Here is a 22,907-nt window from a genome sequence, read left to right as displayed (position 1 = left end):
CCGCGCCTGGCAGCGATCTTTTCGCTGTGAAACCTACGCTGATGCGGCCTCAGCGGCTCTGCAGCATGCAGATTGTGGCTCGTTGGAACACGGTTTGAGCTAGCATACTGAAATATAAACGTAGGATTTCTAGATGTATCATTCAAGATCCGCCTTCACGGTCATATTATCATCAAATTTTGGGCGAAAATGTGATCATATCAAATGCATGAAAATGCATTAGTATTTCCAAGGGACGTCGGCAAGGAATAAAACAAAAACGTATGAGGCCGAAAAACGTATTACGCAGAATCATATCAACGAGAGTCCACTGTACCTTACTTCCTTTCTTGTCTATTTTTCATAAATTTGCACTCTTCATGCACATCGTCATTGTCTTATTGCAGGCTGTACTGCAACTGCCACCTCGTTTTGAGGATCGGGTCCTCATAGAAATGGACATTGACTCTTATCTGATGTTTCTCACTCGGTCTGCTTCAGGAATCGTGGCATTACCATGGATGTTGCTCAGGCAAAGTTTGAGACGCCTAACCGTAGTATCGTCCTCTTGGATGCACCAGGTCATCGGGACTTCATTCCAAACATGATCACAGGTATGTTTACACTTCCGAGTCACAACTAGTACTTCTAATAGGATTTCTCTGGAAAGTGTTTGCAAGGGTTCCAAGTTTTTCTAATCTATCCTGGTTGTAATGATTCCTGCGGGAATCTAAACTCTTAGTGACAAATATCCACCGTGGAGAAAAACAAACGCCAAAGCTAAACTTGGAAATCCAAGTGCCAACTACCTTAATTCTGTAACATGTCAATTTGATGCATCAGATAAGCGTGGTTCCCTCGATATTTTGCTACTAGTTCCTGCTTGCCACATCATTCCGAGGTTGGGCATTTATGTACACTACCTGTAGGGCATCATGCCTAAGGCATGTGACTTGCCTTTGTTGGCACAGAGATTTTGTGACAACACTTCATGCCACTACAATTGTTAAACGAAAAGTTGAAAGAACATATTGTTGCACCCACTACCTTCATTTAGTGGCAGTTTATGAGAAAGGCTGTTGATAGTTGCCGAAAACTGCTCAGAGAATTTTGCTTCTTTACTTGTTTCTTAAGGCCTTGAGGGTTATCGAGTTTGTTGTACACTTGATCGAGTCTCAGATTTTGAACACTTTGGCTAGTTATTTCGTAGTTGCAAGTTTAGTGCTTGTCTCGTACCCACCTCCTTTTGTGCCGTCCGAGTAGAGCGCTTGCTTAAAACGCGCAAGATCTCGCTTACTGTACATTCGATATCATTTTGAAAATTTTTGTGTTGTCTTTGCAGGCGCCGCCCAAGCGGACGTTGCCATCCTAGTAGTCGATGCCACGCGAGGTGAATTTGAAACTGGTTTCGAAATGGGAGGACAGACAAGGGAACACACTTTGCTCGTGCGGTCACTAGGTAAGCAGCGGTATGCGACGCCTTCCATGAAATGACCACTTCATGTTTTACAAACAACTTGTGGATGAAACTTTACGTCAACTTGCTTATGATTCGCGCACTTTAGTGGTTTTAGCATGCGAGATGATAAATTTCGGTAGCATGCTCTGCACTGTAAGATCTTGTTGCAGAAATGTCTCCCTCTGTGGTAAATGGGCTCAGATCCGCAAAGTCTTTTTGGAAGCATTGCACAATCCTTTGCGACGTGAACATATGAGACTTTATGTCAAATTAGATGATAAATGCCTGTATGTTTTTCTTGATTACTGAAGTAATTGGGAGTAGGAACGGTAATAGAAGCCTCTTGAGCCATTGTAATATTGCCTTCTATGTATGAATAGGACTACAGCCACGACCACATGAAGTCGATGATTTATGTATGCGAGCCAAGCCACAGGCATTGCATGGCTATTGCCTCGCACATGAAATAATGTGCGCTCTGCAACATATTTTGAACATCATTGGGAAGTGTGGCTGATCTGCAGTCAAGGCTCCTGTGAATGTGGGAGCCAAATAATATTGCACTGCATGCAACTGGTAATTTACAGTTTCATGTAAAAAGCAGACAATCGCTTGCTCTCTTCACAACTTTGTCTCGACTACACAGCAAGCAACTGTGTGCCGGCAGACAGTCTCGCAGGTTGTGTGCTGCATTGTTTATGTGTCATGGCCACCCACAATCATTTGTCACATACCAAATCAGCATTGTACTTTTGGTAGCTCTTAGTTTTGTTTGCATGTGCATTGTTTCTGTTAAAGGAACACTAAAATGAAACAATGAATCGGTTTAGATTGATAAATTGTTCTCTGAGAACTCTGATGTCATTAATTCCACCATCATAGGTTTATTCATAGAGGAGAAAATTGGGGTCAAAGATTAATTTTTCAATTTTGTGCTGAAATCTCCGCGCGTGACGTCACGGATTTCAAAGCGCAATTTTTGTATTTTGGTGACATTGGCTCAATGAAATTTCTCGAAACTTAGTATATGTTAAGTTTTTGGCCCCCTCAGAGGACAATGTACTTCATTTTTACTGGTTAGGAACTGCGTAGGACCTTGTACGTGCCGTCAAAATCTGTGACGTCACGACATTTGGTGCAGGAACTTCAAGGTGGCCTTTCCACCCGCATTTGATGTTTGTTCATATTTTTGTCTTACCAAGCATCTTCTCGCATCAAGCGTGGTGATTTTGGGATTGCGAAAGAGTAATTTACTGATATGAGCAAGATCATTTTCTTCTTTAGTGTCTCTTCAAGTACACGTTTTTTCCTCGCTTTTTTTGCCGTCACTCTTACACATGTTTGTATGGCCTTCCCTTGTGTGATGCCTTTGGGCTTGAAGATGGCGATAAGTGAAATGGCAGCGTTAAGTCATATCCCCGTCAATTTCCGCTGTAATTATTTTTGCAGGTGTGTCCCAGCTTGCAGTGGCCATCAATAAACTGGACAACGTGTCGTGGGACGAGGGGCGCTACAACGAAATCACGGCCAAGCTGCGCAGTTTCCTGCGTCAGGCCGGCTACCGGGAGTCCGACTTCACCTTCGTGCCTTGCAGTGGCCTGACGGGCGAGAATTTGACCACCAAGCCCGAGTCCGGTTCTCCACTCACCAAGTGGTACACGGGGCCATGCCTTGTCGACGTTATCGGTACGTTGCTTGGAATTTCGTTGCCTCGATGCCTAATCTTTAGTGCATATTGACGTCTAGTTTCTATAGCTCAGCTGCTGTGGTTTGCTTGAGGTGAGAGCGTCAGTGGTTTTGACTTGTGGCTGTGGTGTGTGATGAGGGAAGTGACTTCCCCAATTGGCATCACCGGCTTGTCTCTGTTCATGTTCGTTTGCCAAGCTCTGGGAATTGTTGCTTTTGCAAGAACATGACTGAACTGCAGCAGTGATTCCACTCCTGTGCCAAAATGCGCAGGATTATATTTACTGTGCCATCCTGATAAAATTGACACAAATTGTGCCAAACTCCACCAGAGTCTTGGGTTTGACAGTGTTTAGCATTAAGGGGAGACGCGGGTCTTTTTTTTATTTCTTTTATTAGCTGGGTGAACTGAATGAAATTTAACAAATTTATCCCATTTTTTCTGCAGATTCCAAATCTCTAATTAGATTTTTGGTAGCTGCATTAGTACAAAATATGTGCAATCTCTAAAAGCATATTTCTTACGGGAATTTTTGCAACTTTGCTTTCTCAAACACAGAAACAAAGTATGTGGCAAGGCTGCCAAACTGGTTTAGCCGGTGATGCTATGATTGTCTTCAACAAACTTTGAATGCAAAATTAGACGTAAATGTGAGTGAAATTTTTCTGCATACTATTTCTGATAATCGAGAATTATAATTTGGTGAACAGCATTATAAGAAAATAAATAGCATCCCCCTTTTGCCACATACTTTGTTTTTGTGTTTGACAAAGCAAAGTGCCGTCCCCGTAAGAAATATGCTTAAATATGTGTTCGAAATTGCATATCTTTTGCTATGAAGCTATTAAAATCTACTTAGAGATTTTGAATCTGCAGAAAAGCTGAATAAGTGTACATCCATTTTTTAAGACCCACGTCTCCCCTTAAGCATGGCATTGCCAAGACCAGCGTCTCTCCCCAAACGCCACTTCTGAAATCCTGCCGACGCCTTGCATGAGGCAGTTGTACATCGCGACTGACTTCTGATTTGAAGCGTGAGATTTATTAACATCAAGACTACAGATTTGTGGCTGGAGCACTGCACTTTGATGACCACATAGCTGTATTTAAAGTGTTACAGTAAAAGCTCGTTAATTCGACACCCGTTAATTAGGAAATTCGGATAATTCGGACGGCTCTATTGGTCCCGGCCAAAGTGCATGTTAATCTATGGGACCAAACCTTCGTTAATTCGTCAGAATTGGGCTCCGCACCGCTTAATTCGGACAAATTCTGACGGCTGCCGCTACACAAATGTGTGGTAAAGCAGCGCTGGCACCACTGGGGCGAAACCGAAACTTGAGTGACATCGCCATCGTCATCAACTCGTGGGGCGATCGCGGCGTCACCGAACGTCGGCGTCTTCTTTCTTCGCTCCACTAGCTCCACTGCGCCTCCGACCGCCATTTTCCCTTGTGTTGTGTCGGCACCGTCTCTTCTTGCGGAGTTCTTGTGTTTTCCCGTTGTGACCGTGTTTACAGTGAGGCCCGAGCATGCGGCAGTAGCCGACGGTGGCATCGACGAGGTGTCAGCCGAGTCCACCGACGGTGACTGCCCGACCTTCGATGCTGTCCTTCCCACAGATATGACCCTTCCGGACTACATCGCGATTGATGATTGTGTCGCCACGACTGGTCTCCTGCCCGATCAAGAAATTATTAATGATGTCGCGACCTCATCTCACCTCACAGGAAGTCTCGGAGGCGCTTTTGATATTAGAGGGCGTAGGCTGAGCACTTCCGACAGTTTGCGTGCTGATGGCCATTTGGAAAAGTTAAGAAAAATTGTAATGTAAGCCGGACTCTGCGTGAAAACGCAGACGACCATTACAAAACACTTCAGCAAATAAAGGTATGCTTCTCCAACTTGATTTTAATGTTGTTTTTCCTGTTCATTCGTTAATTCAGCATTCGGTTAATTCGGACATTTTTTCCGGTCCCGTGAAATCCGAATTAACGAGCTTTTACTGTATTTTGATAATATACAGTTGTATCTAGAATTAACAATAATTATTTAGGTGTCTGATTAGTTTAAATGCAATTTTCTTCTCCAATGTACCCCAGAATGTGAAACTAGGTGCTCTAGGGTGCTCCCAGGCACAAGATTACGTGCTTCAGAGTGCTCCGAGACGGAAATTTTTGCTGCTCCAAAGTGCTCCAAAGTGAAAATTTTGCTGCTCCAGAAATTGCACCAAATCAGAAGTCCTCGGTAGCATCACTGCTACAGTTGTCGCCAGCCGTGGTGGCTTAGCAGTGTTGGCAGTGCCTTTGCTAAGCATGAGGGCATGGGTTTTATTCCTGGACACAGCAACTGCATGTCAATGGTGGCAAAACACATGAACTACTTAGATTTAGCTACATCAGATGGTCTACACCAGACCATCTACACCAGATGGTCTGAATCTACACCACCAAACTGAGGTAGTTTCATTCAGATGGTCTTAATCAAACTACACCCGATGGTCTGAATTAATTGGGGCAGCCAGCTGTTACAGGCCTCGTTATTGTACCAAGGTTTTGGGAAACGCTGGCAAACATGAAGCCAGCGAAACTGGCGGACATACCAAAACCAGTGAACCTGGTGAAAATGAAACTGGTGAAGTGGTGAATAGCTAAGGTTGCCGACTAATAATTCAAACATGGTGAGCACCACCTAAGCTTTCAAGTGATCAGGGATCTAGAAACATCTTTAACTTGGTGAAATGTTGCATTGCACTTGGCAAGTGACTGCTGACATGTGCATGTTGGTGATGACGTGTGGCTAGGTGATGCTGTGGCCGCTCTAACTCAACTCTTCGAGTGACATAGTTGTGAAAGTGAAAAAATTGCGATCCGTTCCGTTTGTGGCGTGAAGCTATACCAAAGAAATGCATATGTGTCTGTCAGAAAGAAAGCCGCATTACAGGTTCATGTCGTGCTGCTGAGTTCATGCAACATACCTCGCGCCGTAGCATTTCTGTTTTATTTCTCAGGCTGTGCATCGCTTTGTGTGAATACATATGCGCTTGACTTAAAGGCACAATATTGGTTATTTCTAGAGCTGTGCGAATAGCAAAATTTTGGGTGCGAAGCGAATTCGAATAATAAAGATTGAGTGCGAATCGAATCGAATAATTTCGAATAATTTTCGAATATTTCGAAGTGAAATTACGGAAAAAGTTGCAGAGAATCCCTAAGTATGTTCTTGTGAGATAGCAACATGAAAGTGTTTCTTTTCGCTAGGTTGATGAAGCGCTGGTGGGGTCATATTTCATAGTTGTCTTTCTTATCAAGAATGAGGCAATGTAAAGGCCGAATTGTATATATGTACATGATTTGGTGCAATCAAAGTGTTGCCAAACACTTTACACGTGATAGGCAAAGATGCCATTTTCTCAGCCTCTCTTCCTCTTTCAACTTCTGTGGAAGCCCAACTGATGTGGCGGACAAGGGTGTGCTTCCTTCAAGTCCGGAGTTCCAAATCTGCCTCATAGACGTCGATAATGCCACGAGCATGGGAGGACATTGCGCTGTTCTACTGTGTGTATGTGCCACTGTAAAACTGACGAGAGGAGAAGGAAGTGGAGAAGACGAAGAAGTCGTGTTTCCTGTGTCGGTTCAGCTCGACGTCCTGGTGCCCCGACAGACAGAGGTTCTATACCGTTCGTAATAACGTGACATTTCTGGTGGAGGTGCTGGGTAGTGTTGTATGCACTGCGACCAGCAGGAAGATCCCGGCAATAGTCACGCCTTGGAAGAACCAGCTGACTTACGGCGTAGTCGGCGGCAACTAGGCCTACCACCTGAATTCGGCCCCCTTCCACAACTCTACAGAAGTATGGCAAGTGCGGGGACACAGACTCAACAAACATCGACTCCGCCTTCGCCATGGTTTTTCAACGCCCCGCGAACTCCGAGGCCGTTTCATGGTGACACTTACGAGGACGTCGACGACTGGCTTGACGACTACAACCGTTGCGCCAGCGTCAACGAATGGGACGAACACCGGAAGCTTCGGTATGTCTACTTTTACCTCGAGGACTCGGCGCGCACTTGGTTTGAAAACCATGAAGCTACCATGGCAACCTGGCCGGAGTTTTGCACTCAGCTTCAGAATACCTTCCGAAGTTCTGACCGAAAGGAGCAAGCAGAACGTCTCCTCAATTCCCGGAACCAGTGCCCGAACGAGAGCGTTGCCATGTTCGTTGAGGACATGTCCCGGCTGTGCCGGCGAGCTGATCCGTCAATGACAGAAGAGAAGAAGGTGCGCCTACTGATGCGGGGCGTAAAAGAGCAGCTGTTCGCGGGACTCGTGCGCAACCCTCCAAGCACCGTAGCGGAATTCCTCCACGAAGCCACGACGATGGAGCGAATGCTACAGCAGCGATCGTCGCAGTACGAGCGCCCAAGCAATCTATCATCTGTGTCATCGTCCCTGGCAACACCTGACGTCACGACCGCGAGGGAACTTACGGAGCTCGTGCGCAGCATCGTACGCGAGGAGCTGCAAAAACTGCACGCAGCGTCTCCTCCGCCTCATGTGGCTGCTCTAACGGATGTTGTCCGCGAAGAGGTCCGGCACCTGGTCCAACCGTTGGTGGCTCCGCCGCCAGCAGAGGCTCCTCTTTTAACGTACGCGGAGGCGTTACGTACTCCTGCACCGGCAGTCGGCTATCCGTCCCGTCTGCCCACCCAACAGACGACGCCGTTCTACTCAAGCCCACCGCATTACGAGAACCCACGACCCAATGTTCGGAAATCCAGTGTGTGGCGCGCTCCCGACAATCGGCCGCTTTGTTACCATTGTGGTGAACCAGGTCACGTCTACCGCGAGTGTACGTACCGACACATGGGCCTTCCTGGCTTTCGTCCAGATGCTCGTCGACCGCGGGATGGTGAGCGGCCCCGTGCTATCGCCGAGTACTTGGCAAGCCAGCAGTCCTCCACCTTTCAGAGACGCCAATCCCGCTCACCGTCTCCCCGGCGCTCCATGGCGGAGCTGCTCCTAGTTTCCCCGGCGCTCCATGTCACCTGGCCAACACTCGACCTTTGCCGACGTCGTTGCGGGACGATCGCCTAGGTCCCCAAGCCCACGCCGGGGAAACTAGGAGCAGCGACCTCCGGGGGTGAGGACGCTGTCGATCGACCGTTAAAAGACCCTCCTCCGAACTGCCTGCCGACATCCGACGACTCCCTTTCGCAGACGTATACCCTCGACGACAGACGTGTATCTGCTGACATCTCCATTCTTGTCGACAACCACCCAGTAACTGCTCTGGTAGACACGGGCGCCGATTACTCCGTTATCAGCGCTGACCTCGTTGCTCAGCTGAGAAAGGTAACGACACCGTGGGGACATGGACCCAACCTCCGGACAGCAGGTGGTCACCTATTGACACCAATTGGGAGATGCACCGCCCGGCTCCAAATCCGTGAGTCGACGTACATTGCTTCTTTCGTCGTGTTGCGTGAATGCTCCCGAAGAGTTATTCTCGGAATGGATTTCCTCCGCGAGCACGGAGCCGTTATTAACCTTCGAGACCTGCTTATAACGTTTTCAGACGACCATGCTCCCAGACAAAAAGATACCAATACGCAGGAAACTGCACTTCGAATTGTTGACGATACCATCACACTTCCACCACGCACCAGTATGTTGGTAACTGTGGAGAGCGACTGCGATAACAGCAGTAATGGTATCGCCGAAGCGAACCTGTCGGTGCTCTTGGCTCGGCAAATCTGCGTCGCCCGCGGTATCGTCCAACTGAAACGTAGGATCACTCGGCTCTTGATCACGAATTTCAGCGGCGAATACCAGCACTTGACAAAGCGAACAGCAATCGCTCGCTTCGAAGCCATTGGCGACGAAGCATTTTCTACGATTGCTCCGATTGCCGCAGCCGCCGAATGTGACACTGCAGTGGCCAGCACAGTCGATGTGAATCCGAAGCTCACATGCGTGCAGAAGGAGCAGCTACGCACCATGTTACGCACGTTTAGTGACTGTTTTGCGTCCACTTCAAAAATCAAGCAGACCCCAACCGTAAAGCACCGCATTATAACGGACCCTACCGAACGACCGGTACGACAGCACGCCTACCGGGTGTCGCAAAAAGAACAAGAGGTGATACGTTCTCAGGTGAAGCAGATGCTCGATGATGACATAATCCAACCCTCGACCAGTCCATGGGCGTCCCCCGTCGTACTTGTAAAAAAGAAGGACGGCACTCTTCGATTTTGCGTGGATTACAGAAAACTCGACACAGTGACGAAGAACGACGTCTACCCTCTTCCACGCATAGACGACTCACTGGATCGACTTCGACATGCCCGATATTTCTCATCCATGGATTTGCGAAGCGGCTACTGGCAGATTGAGGTCGATGAACGCGACCGTGAAAAAACAGCGTTCACAACTCCCGACGGCCTCTACGAATTTAAAGTGCTACCGTTCGGCCTGTGCTCTGCTCCAGCGACGTTCCAAAGGATGATGGATACCGTGCTGTCAGGCCTGAAGTGGGAATCGTGCCTTGTCTATTTAGACGACGTCGTTGTTTTTTCGCAAACATTCGATCAACATTTACAGCGACTTCAGTCCGTCTTCGTCGCAATTCGCAAAGCAGGCCTATCACTAAAACCGGAGAAATGCCATTTCGGCTACGACGAACTAAAGTTCCTCGGCCACCTTGTCAGTCACGATGGCATTCGGCCAGACCCAGACAAGACAATGGCTGTTGCTGCATTTCCCCCACCTTCCAACAAACGTGATGTGCGCCGATTTTTAGGCCTCTGCGCATGCTACAGGCGCTTTGTGCAGAATTTCGCGAACATCGCCGAACCCCTCACCCGCTTAACTAACGAGGATATTCCTTTTGTCTGGGGTCCCGAGCAAAGAGACGCTTTTTCCGAGCTTCAGCAGCGCCTCCAGACCGAGCCCGTACTAGGACACTTTGACGAAGATGCCGCCACTGAACTGCACACTGACGCAAGCAACATCGGTCTTGGTGCAGTGCTCGTCCAGTGGCAAGATGGCGTTGAGCGTCCCATCGCCTATGCTAGTCGCATTCTGTCATCTGCGGAAGCTAACTACACGACCACGGAGAAGGAATGCCTTGCTGTTATCTGGGCGATATCAAAGTTCCGACCGTATCTATATGGCCGTCCGTTCAGAGTCGTCACAGACCATCATGCCCTCTGTTGGCTGGCCAATCTCAAGGACCCTTCAGGGCGTCTCGCGAGATGGAGCTTGCGCCTTCAAGAATTTGATGTAACAGTCGTCTACAAGTCTGGCCGGAGACACGCTGATGCCGACTGCCTTTCGCGCGCTCCACTTGCAACGACATCAAGCGATGATGATACCGAAGGCCGTTTTCTTTGTGCTGTGAGTGAATCTGACTTGGCCCAACAACAACGGAACGATTCAGAGCTTGAACAACTTATTACATACCTTGAAGGCCGTAGCTCAAGACCTCCGCGGGCATTCGCGCGTTCGGAATCATTCTGTCTCCGTAATAACATCCTCTACAAAAAGAACTTCAAACCTTATGCGACTGAACACCTGCTCGTCGTTCCATCGGTGCTGCGTGCCGACATTTTATCTGCCTGCCACGATGAACCTTCGTCCGGCCACATGGGATTCGCGCGTACCCTTGCTCGGATTCGTCAGCGCTACTACTGGCCAAAGCTCACTCAGGATGTCAAGCATTACGTAAAAACGTGTAATGATTGCCAGCGTCGTAAAGCCCCACCTATGCGTCCAACTGGTTTCCTGAAGCCTGTTGCACCGCCAGCAGAGCCGTTTCAACAAATCGGCATGGACTTGCTCGGGCCCTTCCCGAAGTCTCATGACGGCAACCGCTGGATCGTAGTCGCTACTGACTATTTGACGAAGTACTGCGAAACAAAAGCCCTACAACGAGGCACTGCCAATGAGATTGCGTACTTCTTCGTGAACAACATCGTCCTCCGCCATGGAGCGCCAGCAGTTGTCATCACTGACCGTGGAACAGCTTTTACAGCGCAAATGATGCAAGACGTCATGAGGCTTAGCGGAACCACTCATCGCAAAACTACCGCATACCATCCACAAACCAATGGCCTTACGGAGAGATTAAACAGGACCCTCGCTGACATGCTCTCTATGTACGTCCACCAAGACCACAAAAACTGGGACGACATTCTACCATACATTACGTTCGCTTATAACACTGCGGTTCAAGAGACTACGGGGTTCACCCCTTTCCGCTTGCTTCACGGCCGAGAAGCAATTACGATGCTGGATGCCATGCTGTTACCCGACAGCTGTTACATTACCACCGATGCGAACGACTTTATCCGGCTCGCAGGCGCAGCTCGCAAGCTTGCACTCGAGCGAATCCAAAACCAGCAACACATCGACTCGCACAGGTACAATTGTCGTCATCGCGAGGTTATTTACCAGCCCGGTGATCAAGTGTGGCTGTGGATTCCTATTCGCCAAAGGGGTCGCTCGGAAAAATTACTCCACCGTTACTTCGGTCCTTATCGAGTTCTACGTCGCCTCAGCGACGTCAACTACGAAGTCCTGCTTGAAAGCACGGCTCGCCGATCTCGTCGTTTAAAGCAAGCAGACATTGTGCATGTATCGAGGATGAAGCCGTACTACGCCCGTTGACTATTCGTCAAGTCTACTTGGATGATCGTTCACACACCTCGACAATGCTGCATCATTTGTGCGTGTGTGCGTGTGCGATTATTTTCTGTTTTATTCACCATTAAGCATCGGGACGATGGTATTTTTTTTTTTGGAAGGGGAGTAATGCCACGAGCATGGGATGACATTGCGCTGTTCTACTGTGTGTATGTGCCACTGTAAAACTGACGAGAGGAGAAGGAAGTGGAGAAGACGAAGAAGTCGTGTTTCCTGTGTGGGTTCAGCTCGACGTCCTGGTGCCCCGACAGACAAAGGTTCTATACCGTTCGTAATAACGTGACAATATATAAAAACATCTGAAATTTTGGATGCTAAAAAGCTTCGGCGTCCGATTTTTCTGACTTCCTGCCCAAATTTCAGGCCCAGAAATGCATTGAGCCCCCAACTATACCACATCTTTCATCTCCATGTTGGAACCAGCGTTTTTTTGAGGCAATACATTTGCGACCGTAGCGGAGCTTAAAAGGCAGCTTTGCCGCAATACGAGGGTGTGATGAGGTGAAGCATATTGAAAATCTAGGGACTACTTTTAATCAGACGTTGACTGTGTCTTGACAAAGTTCGACTTTAACGGAGCTTGAAAGGCAGCTTTGAAGCAATACCGGGGTGTGATGAGGTGAAGCATATTGAAAATCTAGGGACCACTTCTAATCGGACGTTGACTGTGTCTTGGCAAAATTCGGCCGTAACGGAGCTTGAAAGGCAGCTTTGCCGCAATACCGGGGTGTGATGAGGTGAAGCATATTGGAAATCTAGGGACCACCGGACGTTGACTGTCTCTTGGCAGTTCGACTGTAACGGAGCTTGAAAATCAGCTTTGCCGCAATACCGGGGTGTGATGAGGTGAAGCATATTAAAATTCTAGGGATTACTTCCAATCGGACGTTGACTGCGTCTTGGCAAAGTTCGACCGTAACGTAGCGTGAAAGGCAGCTTTGCCGCAATACGAGAGTGTAATGAGGTGAAGCACATTGAAAATTTGAAGGGGTCACTTTTAGTCGGACGTTGACTGTATTTGTTTTTGGGAAGTTCGAATAGTTCGAATAGTAAAATTCCAGTGCGAATAGAATCGAATAGCAAACACTATTCGAAAAATATTCGAAATTTCGAATATTCGCGCACCCCTAGTTATTTCTTCACCACGTCTTGTGTATGATGTAAATTTCAGTGCCAACTCTACTGTCTTTGCAGATAGCTTCAAGCCACCCGAGCGGCCAGTGTCGAAGCCGTTCCGGCTATGCGTGAGCGATGTTTTCAAGGGACAGGGGTCCGGCTTCTGCGTTTCCGGTAGGATAGACGCCGGCTGCGTGGCCAATGGCGACAAAGTCCTTGTGATGCCGGCAGCCGAGCAGGGAACCGTTAAAGGCAAGCCGTTGTCTTCCTTTGGTGCAATGATTTAAGAACCATACTGCAAAGTACGTGAAACAAAATCCTCGGATCGGTACACATGTCAGCGCTTGTAAAGTCCTCGTGAACTGATGTTTTATGTTCTTTGCTGTGCTGTGCAGTCATCCTTGAAAGGAAGTGAACGATTGTTGCATTCTACCGGCACTCAAATATGAGATTTCGTTGTTGCAAAATGAGCTAATACAGACAGGAAATACATTAAAAAATTGAAGTTTACTGTGATAATTTGTTGGCCTGTTTAGCGAGCTCATCATAAGCTATCCAGCACCACATTGTCGACAGCACAATGTGTGCTCTGCGCGTTGGTCAGTGGTTGCTGAACTGGCATGGAGTGGTATCCTTGATCACTTTCAGTGATACGTTTACATTGACACAGTTTCGCATGACTTGGCATGTTCGTTATTTAGCACAGTACTTTTTTGCAAGTCATGTACACAAATTTGTATGCTATGACTGAAAGGGACATGTGCCAATTATTATATCGGAAGTGTGGCACTGTCGTGCAACGTAAATTTAAAACGCAGTAACCATGCAGGAATCACCATTGACGAGTTGCCAACGACTCAGGCCTTTGCGGGCGATCAAGTGGCACTGACGCTGGCTGGGGTGGACATGATCAAGGTAAGATTGACAGTGTTGCATGCAGCTCTGCGTTTTCAGGATGTCACTGAGTGGTGATGACGACTTCATCGGAATTTTGTCATTATTAGGTGTCAGTTATTTCTTTTTATTTTTTAAAGTATGTATCTTTACGCTACTTCCTGCATGGGCAAGTCAGCAGCTGGCATGTGAAACGGCCAAACAACTCCCATTTTCCTAAGCAATGCCAATTTCAAGAATTTTTTTTTTTTGCTTTACCTAGAAAGCTGCTTTGATACATGCCAATGGCTCACCAATAAGTTCTATGATACTGTCCTCAGAAGTAGTGTCAAGTAGAAGCACTCATTTACTATAAGCATCTAGCTCCCTTGGGAGCTAGATGCTTATAGATGCTAGATGCTATAGATGCTAGATGCTAGAATCCGGGTAACTTTCTGGATATTAAGGCGAAAGCCTTAGATGCCTCATCAAACACGCAAATTGACCGTTGGTGTCGTCATCATCCTGCGGCGTCTGCACCAACACGAGTGATGCAAAAGATCATCGCGTGATGACCTCACCACATGATGTCATCATCACATCACAGATCAGCAAAATGTATGACGTCATTATGACATAATCATGACATCACATGATGACATCATCACATGACATCTTTGCTTGGTCATAGGTCGGCCGATCACGGGGGCTGTGCAAAACCAGGTGAGGTACGGAAAGCTTGCAACGCCTCCAGTACTGGAGGCAGTGCAAAACCACCTTAGGTGCGGAAAGGTTTCGGAGCGTGGCAGGGCAGGATCAGTACATCCACTGAGAGGAAAAAGAAGACCGCTTTCGCCTTCGAGTCGTCTTAGGTGAATGCATAAGGGGTCCTTTGTTTTTTTTATTTTTTTCAAAGGTCACTACGGGAAGCTTCATCTGCGATCCGGCCGTGCCAATCCGGGTGTCGACGCGGTTCCAGGCGCGCCTGGTGGTGTTCAACATCGAGGTGCCCCTGACCAGGGGATTCCCCGTCGTGCTCCACTACCAGAGCACCACGGAGCAGGCTTCCATTCACCGCATAATTTCGCAGCTGAACAAGGTCACGGGTGAAGTGGTGCGCAACAAGCCGAGGTAGGGACCCAAACGCCGGTCTGCGGGTCATGACTTTTGGTTCAGTCGTCTAGACTGAGCACTGCACGTCCAGCGGTCATAAAAGACCCTTTTTATAATCCACAAGTGCGCTTCCGTGCGCTGCATATTCGCCCAACTAATGGCCGGACCTGTCGTGTTTCAAGGTCAGACGAGGTCCTAGTTGCACATGCTGGGATTTGTCTATTATGCGTGATCATGTCAAGAAAGCCGTGTCTACATTTTTTTTTCAGGTCATAGCACAAGCAAACTGCACTTGAATGTGCTGTTTGCAGTTAGTCACTAGCTGGCATTAGTTGGGCAAACTGCATCGCAGGAAAGCTAGCTTTATAAGTATGAAACGGGTCTATGGTTTCTGTAGGCTGTGGTAGCTTTTGTCGATGAATGCCACTTCAAACTCTTTTTTTTTTTAATGTTCTTATGTGGTGATTAACAGCCTTTTCCATCTTAAAGGGACACTTAAGTGAAACAATGAATCAATTTAGACTGTACTCTGAAAACTCCTTTGTCATTAGTTTCACCATCATAGGTTTATTATAGAAGAGAAAAATCAAGGTCGAAGTTTCATTTTTAACTTTAGCGCTGAAACCTCCGCACGCGACGTCACGAAATTCAAAGTGTTTATTTTGTATGTTGGTGCGATTATTTCAATGAAATATCCTTAAAAGTTCGTATGCTAAGTCCCTGGTAACCTCAGATGACAATGTACTTAATTTTTACCGATTAGGAGCTACAAAGGCCCTACCTGACGCAGTTAAAAACTATGACGTCACGACAATTGGTGCGGAAATTTCGAGGTCGCGTCGCTGCCCGCATTCTCTTTTTGCACTTTTTCTCGCTTACCAAGTGTCTTCTCACGGCAAGCGTGGCGATTTTCGAATTGTGAACGAGTAATTTACCAATACGAGAAAAATTGTTTTTCTCTTTAATGTCGCCTGCATAGAGCCACAATACAGCCCATGCTTATTGCAATCAAATCACGTGAAACATACCATTCTTGTATTTTAATTTGGTCTGCTTATATTCATACAGTAGGATATGCTATCATTATTATTACTATTACAAGTTTACTTTGTTATAAACGGTATTCGTCATATTGAGGTTTGCCTGTATGTTTTTTGATGACGCAGGTGTTTGGTGAAGAACACGAGTGGCCTGGTTGAAATCAAGGTGAGCCGTCCGATATGCGTGGAACTGTACAAGGAATTCAAGGAGCTCGGCCGCATCACGCTTCGGTCGGGGGGCAGCACCGTGGCTGCTGGCGTTATCACCGAGGCAAGTACACATTAGCTCTCCCATCCAACCAATAGCGTATCGACTAATAATTCAGTTACTGGAGGCATAGTTATTACTACACTTCGGTAAAAAATGACACGTAACACCCCCTTACTCGGCTTCGTTACCTGATGGCTTCTCTTGGTTGTGTCTTACGAACTGTTAAAGTGACACATCGCAGTTATCGTGGGGTCCATTTGAAGGGTTACTGACATGAAAATTTTCCATTTCTGCTTTTCTTTTTTTTTCGAATATTCGCATGCCCCTAAAAATGACTTCTCTTCACCATTTAAAGGGGATACTGATGCGAATATTTTCAGTTGTTTTCTTGCGTCGAATGAAAGTCCAAGCCCTCGAGAGCCTAGAAAATGTGCTCATAAGAGTGGGTGTGCCCTGGAAAATTAAACGTGTTTTTAAAAGCTAGTTTCGGTTCCTACTGCACCCTGACGTCACGACACGGTATGGGCTTCTCGTCACGTGCTCGCACAAGATATTGTGACGTTTCCACAGCTACTCCACTCTTTAGCTGCTTTGGTGACGCACAAGTTGCCATTTTTTGTTCTTTGGTACCTGACGTCATCGCTACTAGCTGTACTGCTGCGCGAAGTCACCAGAATTGTTACTGTAGCCTGACAGCATGCCAGTTTCGATGTCTGTAGGTGTGCCATGTGAAAATTGACTTTAAGATCTAAATAAAATATCTTATCAGTATTTACTGATTTTCACACTTCCTAAGAGCTGCCTCTGTATACAGGAGGTTTGTATGGCAGAGTAAACTCGGCTTTGAATGTTGGTGTCAGTACCCCTTTAAATATTACAGTGTCAAGTTAAGATTAGATGTTCAATTTCCATGGCTGCCCCTAACTATATGTGTTAAGCCTGGACAAAGCAGATTCTTGAGAAGTGATTTTGTGTAGCTCATCACATTTTCGGACAGTGCACGACGATTGGTTGTCAAGAGGTTTACTTAACTGAACAAATTTTCTCAAGAGCCATAATATTAGATCAGGCCTGCCTTCATGTTTTGAACCGGTGTGAAGAGTAGTGTTAGAAATCAAAGCTGACTGCACGCAATTTAAGTGTCAGCATTTTGTGAAAATAATAGTCTCTGTTTCTTTGTATGGTAACAGATAGAATAGATGTTCACTTGTTATGTGCAGCATATTCATCGTGTGTGTGGTTTGCCTTTTTTTTTTTTCTGCAGGTAATGTAATTGACAAACGGCTGGCATTTAAAAAGCCAGCGGTGATACGTGAAACAAATGGACTCTTGACTTTAGAAGCACGGATGAACTTTGCACGATCTCTTTGGAGAATGACGTGGTACTGGACAAAGGCTAGCAAACCCTCTACTGATGCAAGCTCTCTACAGTCAATCTGTGTTTTCACTTCTTTTTTTTTGTTTTGTGTCAAACGTAACGCAATAAAAAAAAAGTGGAGATGTGCCTGAATGCATAATTTCGCTTCGTTACTCTTGAATAAGAAACGCAACACATTTCACGTTACATTGTTCATAGTGTGATTGGATTTTATGTCCACTACATCATTTCTTTTTTTATATATATATATATATCGCCTTTCTTATCACACCTGTGTTATCTGTGGTGTGTTATCTGTGGTGTCACAGACATTAACCATTGACCACTTTAAAAAGGAACACTAAAACAGAAAGACAATGTCAGTTGTGTCGGTTGATTCTTCCGCAGTATCAAAAGCACCACTCTTGCCATGAGATGTTTGGCAAGCCATAAAAAGTGCAAAATGAATACACACCGGTGGTACTGCTACCCTTAAACTTGCTGTGACATAGCAGATTCTGACCGCATGCTCGGGCCTAATTACTTATCGCTAAAAAATGAAATGCATTGTGTTCAATGGGAGCCAACGACTTGACATGGCACGTTTAAAAAAATTTTATTCAGCCCATGTGGCCAAAAGATGAAAGAGACTCTGAAGTCTTCGATGTTGCACCGACATTCATATGCTAGGCTTTTGGTTGGGAAATCAAGAAATGAAGCTATGACATTCATTTTCTCTCCCAATAACAAACGTATTGTCACGACATATAATGACGATAGAATTCTCAATAATTTATGAGCCTAAGCTGGTATGGTATTTTGCTTTAATATGCCTTTAAAAGTTTAGTGTTATTCATGAGTTCTCACATGGGCATGCTTAGCATTGAAACTTAACGCCACTTAAGTCATGTGTTCAAACAGCTCATTCAACTAACCAACGTGTACTCCCGGCTCCAAGTTGGCAGCTACAACAGCTCACAGAAGCACGTTTTGGACATTTGAAATAATTCTATAGAAAATATGCTTTATACTCAAATTTCAGTATATGAGATACAAATACTGTGTAAGCGATTATTAACTGTAATGAAATAAATACAATACCTAAACATGCCTTTTTACGATAATGGTTTGTATGTTTATATAATGGATGTAACAAAAGTTCTTGTGTGCGTCAGAAGTGAACTCGTAGGTTAAACTTTAGTCGCCCCTGAGAAACTGTTGTCAGCTAGTTAAAATTTTTTCGTTATTACATTAATACTGGAAAGCAGACTTATTACATTCACTTAAGCCGTTGTCCTCTTGGCATTGAACACCAGTGAAATGTGCATGTTAGTGACTTTAGACGCAGTTTTCACAACGGTAAACTTCAGGCATTAGACCTTACCACGTGACTTGGGCCTTTGGGACAACTCTGAATAAAAATGTGAAATTATCATCTCTTGCTTCAACTTCTGACTCCCATTATTTGCGATGTCTGCTTACAGAGAGGTAACATGTCCTCACTTGTTCTGTTTAGTGTTGATGAGAAACTCATACAGATCATAAACGTGGATAAGAATTTCATTTGAACGATACTGAATAAGAAAAAGTTGCCTTGCAACTCAATATAGATAGCTTGCACGTGACGTCATGTACGTAGCTTCTGAATGCACTGGCACTCCACGATGGTGGTTTTGATGACAAACAAATTGCATCAATTTGAAAACGATGTGGCAGGAGCGTCTCTGTGCATGAATAACAAAAGAAGCTGCATGTGATGTTTTGGTAGCATTAGTACGACATCGCAAACGCCGCGTCTCCACATGCTGGCGCTCCAACATGGTGGTTTCAGTGACGTCACTGTAAGCCATGTGTACCGTGCCAAGGAGTATTGTTTTATGAAATGCCCGGCCACGTGACTGGTAGTTGACAAGTCTGCTACCTTTTGTTCTTTCTTGTGTCTTAACAACCCAAAACCACAATACAATCACGAGATGAAAAATTCCTGAACAAGGGCTGTCCCTGGAGCCGACATTTCGACAAGTGGACTTGTCTTCTTTAAGGCTGCAACTTGAAAGTTGCAGCCTTAAAGAATACAAGTCCACTTGTCGAAACAACGGCTGCAGCGACACCGGGTGTCACTCTGTAGGCACTCTGTAGTGGGGAACTCTGAACTAATTTTGACCATGTGGGGTTCTTTACCGTGCGCCTAGATTTAAGTACAGCGGCACTCAATAAGAGTTGCAATACGGCAGCCATGGTTGAAGGGGCTCCAAGCCTACACTGCAACACCGGCAAACGCGAAATTGGTTTTGCAAATAACAGTAGTCAAACAGTTTACCATATTTACTCGTTTGTAACATGACCACAATTGTAACTCAAGAGGTCACTTTTTCTTGCGTCCACGAAGAAAAAAATGGTTAGTTTGGTACTCGATTGTAACGCGAGGGTCGACTTTAGGGAGCAAAAATCTGGAAAAAAACTCGCGTTACATTAGAGTAAATACGATACGCTGCCGATTGTTTTGTATGTCGGCGCCACTGTGCAGTGCTGGCACTGCTTTGACCCCTGGCAGCGTATTGCAACTCGTATTGGGTGCAACAGTACATATATGTTTTTTGAGTTTGCCCCCATAGGAATGCAGCAGCCATGGTGGGTCTTGAATGTTGCTTTTAGCAAAAAAAAATTTGCCAGTGGTACGCTTTGAATGCAGTCACTTGAATTGGCTTTCGCCGCGTCGACAGCCCTCGCTACCTAGGTTTCCTAGAATGGGAAGACCACCCCAAAGACGATGCCTCAATGAAAACAAAATAAAGATGTTTATTCTCTCTCACTTGAATTGGTGTTTGCAGTTACTACAGACAGGCCAGCAATATGTTAGACATTCATGCCATTGGCTAGCGTTTTCACCGTGCCCAAGACAAACTATGCTGGCACTATATTCTGCAACTATCCCTTTTTATGTTAAGCTGAATGGTTGATTACAGTGAACACATTGCATGACTTCTGCTGAGTGCCATTACACCAAGTGGCCATCTTCAGTGAAATCTGCTTTGTACTAGCACATGTAACACCCACATATTTTCTGTTCTAGTGAGTCAAGGTCATTATCCCAAACAAGGTCAAAACTGTGCCAGGGAGCCCATGCACCATTTCTAATCTGTTTTTGGTTGCAAAAGGAAATTGCTATCTAATAATTTAGAGATAACAGGGCACAACTGCTTGCAACCAAGCAGTGCAGACAACCTAAGCAGCCATTACTTCAAGTAGCTTTCATTACTGGCCATGAAACTGCCCAGTCATTAAGCTCCAAAGAACAGCACAAAAAAAAAAAGACAGGCCAACAGAAGAAGACTCCTACAGTGCTTCTATTATCCTGTTGTTTATTGCGCTGTTCCTTGAAATATGTACAACCAACAAGCTCAACTATCCGCACTTTTGATTAAGCTCACTGCGCAATGCAAACCACTGAAATGGGCACAGTGGCCAAGTACTCCAGTCTTTGTATGGGAAAACTATTTATTCACAAGACCTCTCCGACACACAAAGCCACACTTTGTGGTCCCCCTGAAACCCCCCTCGAGTCTATTGGCAGGGGAGGCACCCTGGAATGGCTAGGCACTGTTCCTCACTACCTCTTCACTGCTGGAACGTCGCCATGAAGTCCGTGACGACCTTCTTGAGCTTCGCGTCCGTCTCGTCGCTGATCTTGCCCTCCTGGGCGATGGTCGCCAAGAGGTCCTTCTGCGTGGCCTTGATGTGCTGCAGGAACTCTTGCTCGAAGCGGTTGATGTGCGAGGGGTCCATCTTGTCGAGGTAGCCACGCACGCCCGTGTAGATGACCGCCACCTGCTCTTCGATGGCCATCGGGTTGTACTGACCCTGCTTCAGGAGCTCCGTCAGACGGACTCCCCGGTTGAGCAGTTGCTGCGTGGCGGCGTCGAGATCAGAGCCGAACTGCGCGAATGCAGCCACTTCTCGGTACTGCGCCAACTCGAGCTTCATGGAACCGGCGACCTGCTTCATGGCCCTGGTCTGGGCAGCCGAACCTACACGACTGACGGACAGGCCGACGTTGATGGCGGGCCGGATGCCCTTGTAGAAGAGTTCGGTCTCCAGAAAGATCTGGCCGTCCGTGATGGAGATGACGTTGGTCGGGATGTAGGCGGACACGTCTCCGGCCTGGGTTTCGATGACGGGAAGAGCGGTGAGGGAGCCGGCTCCGAAGGAGTCGTTCATCTTGGCAGCACGCTCCAGAAGACGCGAGTGGAGGTAGAAGACGTCTCCCGGGTAGGCCTCACGACCAGGGGGTCGCCGCAACAGCAAAGACATCTGGCGGTAAGCCACAGCCTGCTTGGACAAGTCGTCGTAGATGATGAGGCCGTGCATGCCGTTGTCCCTGAAGTACTCGCCCATGGCGCAGCCGGCGTAGGGTGCCAGGTACTGCAGGGGGGCGGCGTCCGACGCCGTGGCACTCACGATGATAGTGTACTTCATGGCGTCGGCGCCCGTGAGCCGCTTGACGATCTGCGCGACGGTACTCCTCTTCTGGCCGATGGCGACGTAGATACAGTACAGTTTCTTCTTCTCATCCGAGCCTTCGTTGAAGCGCTTCTGGTTTATGATGGCGTCGATGGCGATGGCGGTCTTGCCCGTCTGACGGTCGCCGATGATGAGCTCACGTTGGCCACGACCGATGGGCACCAGGCTGTCTACAGCCTTGATGCCAGTCAACATGGGCTCCTTGACGGAGATTCGGGGGATAATGCCGGGCGCCTTGACTCCGACGCGGGCCCTGCCCTTGCAGGCCACGGGTCCTTTGCCGTCGATTGGGTTGCCCAAGGCGTCCACGACGCGACCCAGAAGTTCGGGTCCGACGGGCACGTCGACGATGGCACCGGTCCGCTTGACAATGTCACCTTCCTTGATGAGCTTGTCGTTACCGAACACGACGATACCGACGTTGTCGGGCTCCAAGTTCAAGGCCATGCCCTTGAGGCCGCTGGAGAACTCCACCATCTCCTCGGCCTGGATGTTCTTAAGTCCGTAGACGCGGGCGATACCGTCACCGATGGACAGAACGCGACCGGTCTCCTCCAGATTGGCCGTGGTCGCCTGGGCCAGGACGCGTTGCTCCAAGATGGAGGACACCTCGGCCGCACCGGGACCGGCTGACACACATTTCGAGGTGGAAAAGTGTCGCGCAACGTACGAACTCACGCCCGTGCAGCGCGTCGGGTACTTGGCAACGCCCCTGACCAGTTGTTTGGCGAATGCGCCGGTAAATCTTGCAGACACGAAAGCCATCTCACAGCTCGAAGGTGCCTTGTGGTGTGAGCAATGGCGGTGAGAACTGGCCGAGAAAAACCTCGACGGCAGTGCGCCCT

At 47.2% G+C, this 22,907-nt stretch overlaps 2 protein-coding genes across 3 annotated transcripts in view; one reads left to right on the top strand and one right to left on the bottom strand.

Moving 5' to 3' along the window:
- LOC119371730 (HBS1-like protein) overlaps nucleotides 1-17,654 on the top strand; it is a 39,529-nt gene extending 21,875 nt beyond the window's left edge. For both annotated transcript variants that reach the window (XM_037642182.2, XM_037642183.2), the window contains 8 exons: nucleotides 481-593; nucleotides 1,322-1,438; nucleotides 2,888-3,124; nucleotides 13,026-13,199; nucleotides 13,777-13,862; nucleotides 14,737-14,951; nucleotides 16,100-16,244; nucleotides 17,449-17,654. In XM_037642182.2, the coding sequence (XP_037498110.1) occupies nucleotides 481-593; nucleotides 1,322-1,438; nucleotides 2,888-3,124; nucleotides 13,026-13,199; nucleotides 13,777-13,862; nucleotides 14,737-14,951; nucleotides 16,100-16,244; nucleotides 17,449-17,457 (1,096 nt within the window). In that variant the 3' untranslated portion in view covers nucleotides 17,458-17,654. The remainder of the gene's footprint in view (nucleotides 1-480; nucleotides 594-1,321; nucleotides 1,439-2,887; nucleotides 3,125-13,025; nucleotides 13,200-13,776; nucleotides 13,863-14,736; nucleotides 14,952-16,099; nucleotides 16,245-17,448) is intronic.
- Nucleotides 17,655-21,021: 3,367 nt separating this feature from the next.
- On the bottom strand, nucleotides 21,022-22,901 carry LOC119371731 (ATP synthase subunit alpha, mitochondrial). The gene has a single exon (XM_037642184.1). It carries the CDS (start codon nucleotides 22,825-22,827, stop codon nucleotides 21,160-21,162), a length of 1,668 nt encoding a protein of 555 aa, XP_037498112.1. The 5' UTR covers nucleotides 22,828-22,901; the 3' UTR covers nucleotides 21,022-21,159.
- Nucleotides 22,902-22,907: the final 6 nt, after the last annotated feature.

This window comes from Rhipicephalus sanguineus, chromosome 10, assembly GCF_013339695.2.
Source record: "Rhipicephalus sanguineus isolate Rsan-2018 chromosome 10, BIME_Rsan_1.4, whole genome shotgun sequence".
NCBI classification, from domain to species: Eukaryota; Metazoa; Arthropoda; class Arachnida; order Ixodida; family Ixodidae; genus Rhipicephalus; species Rhipicephalus sanguineus.
The sequence above is the reverse complement of the archived record's forward strand: the minus strand, read 5'-3'. Positions and strand labels throughout refer to the sequence as shown.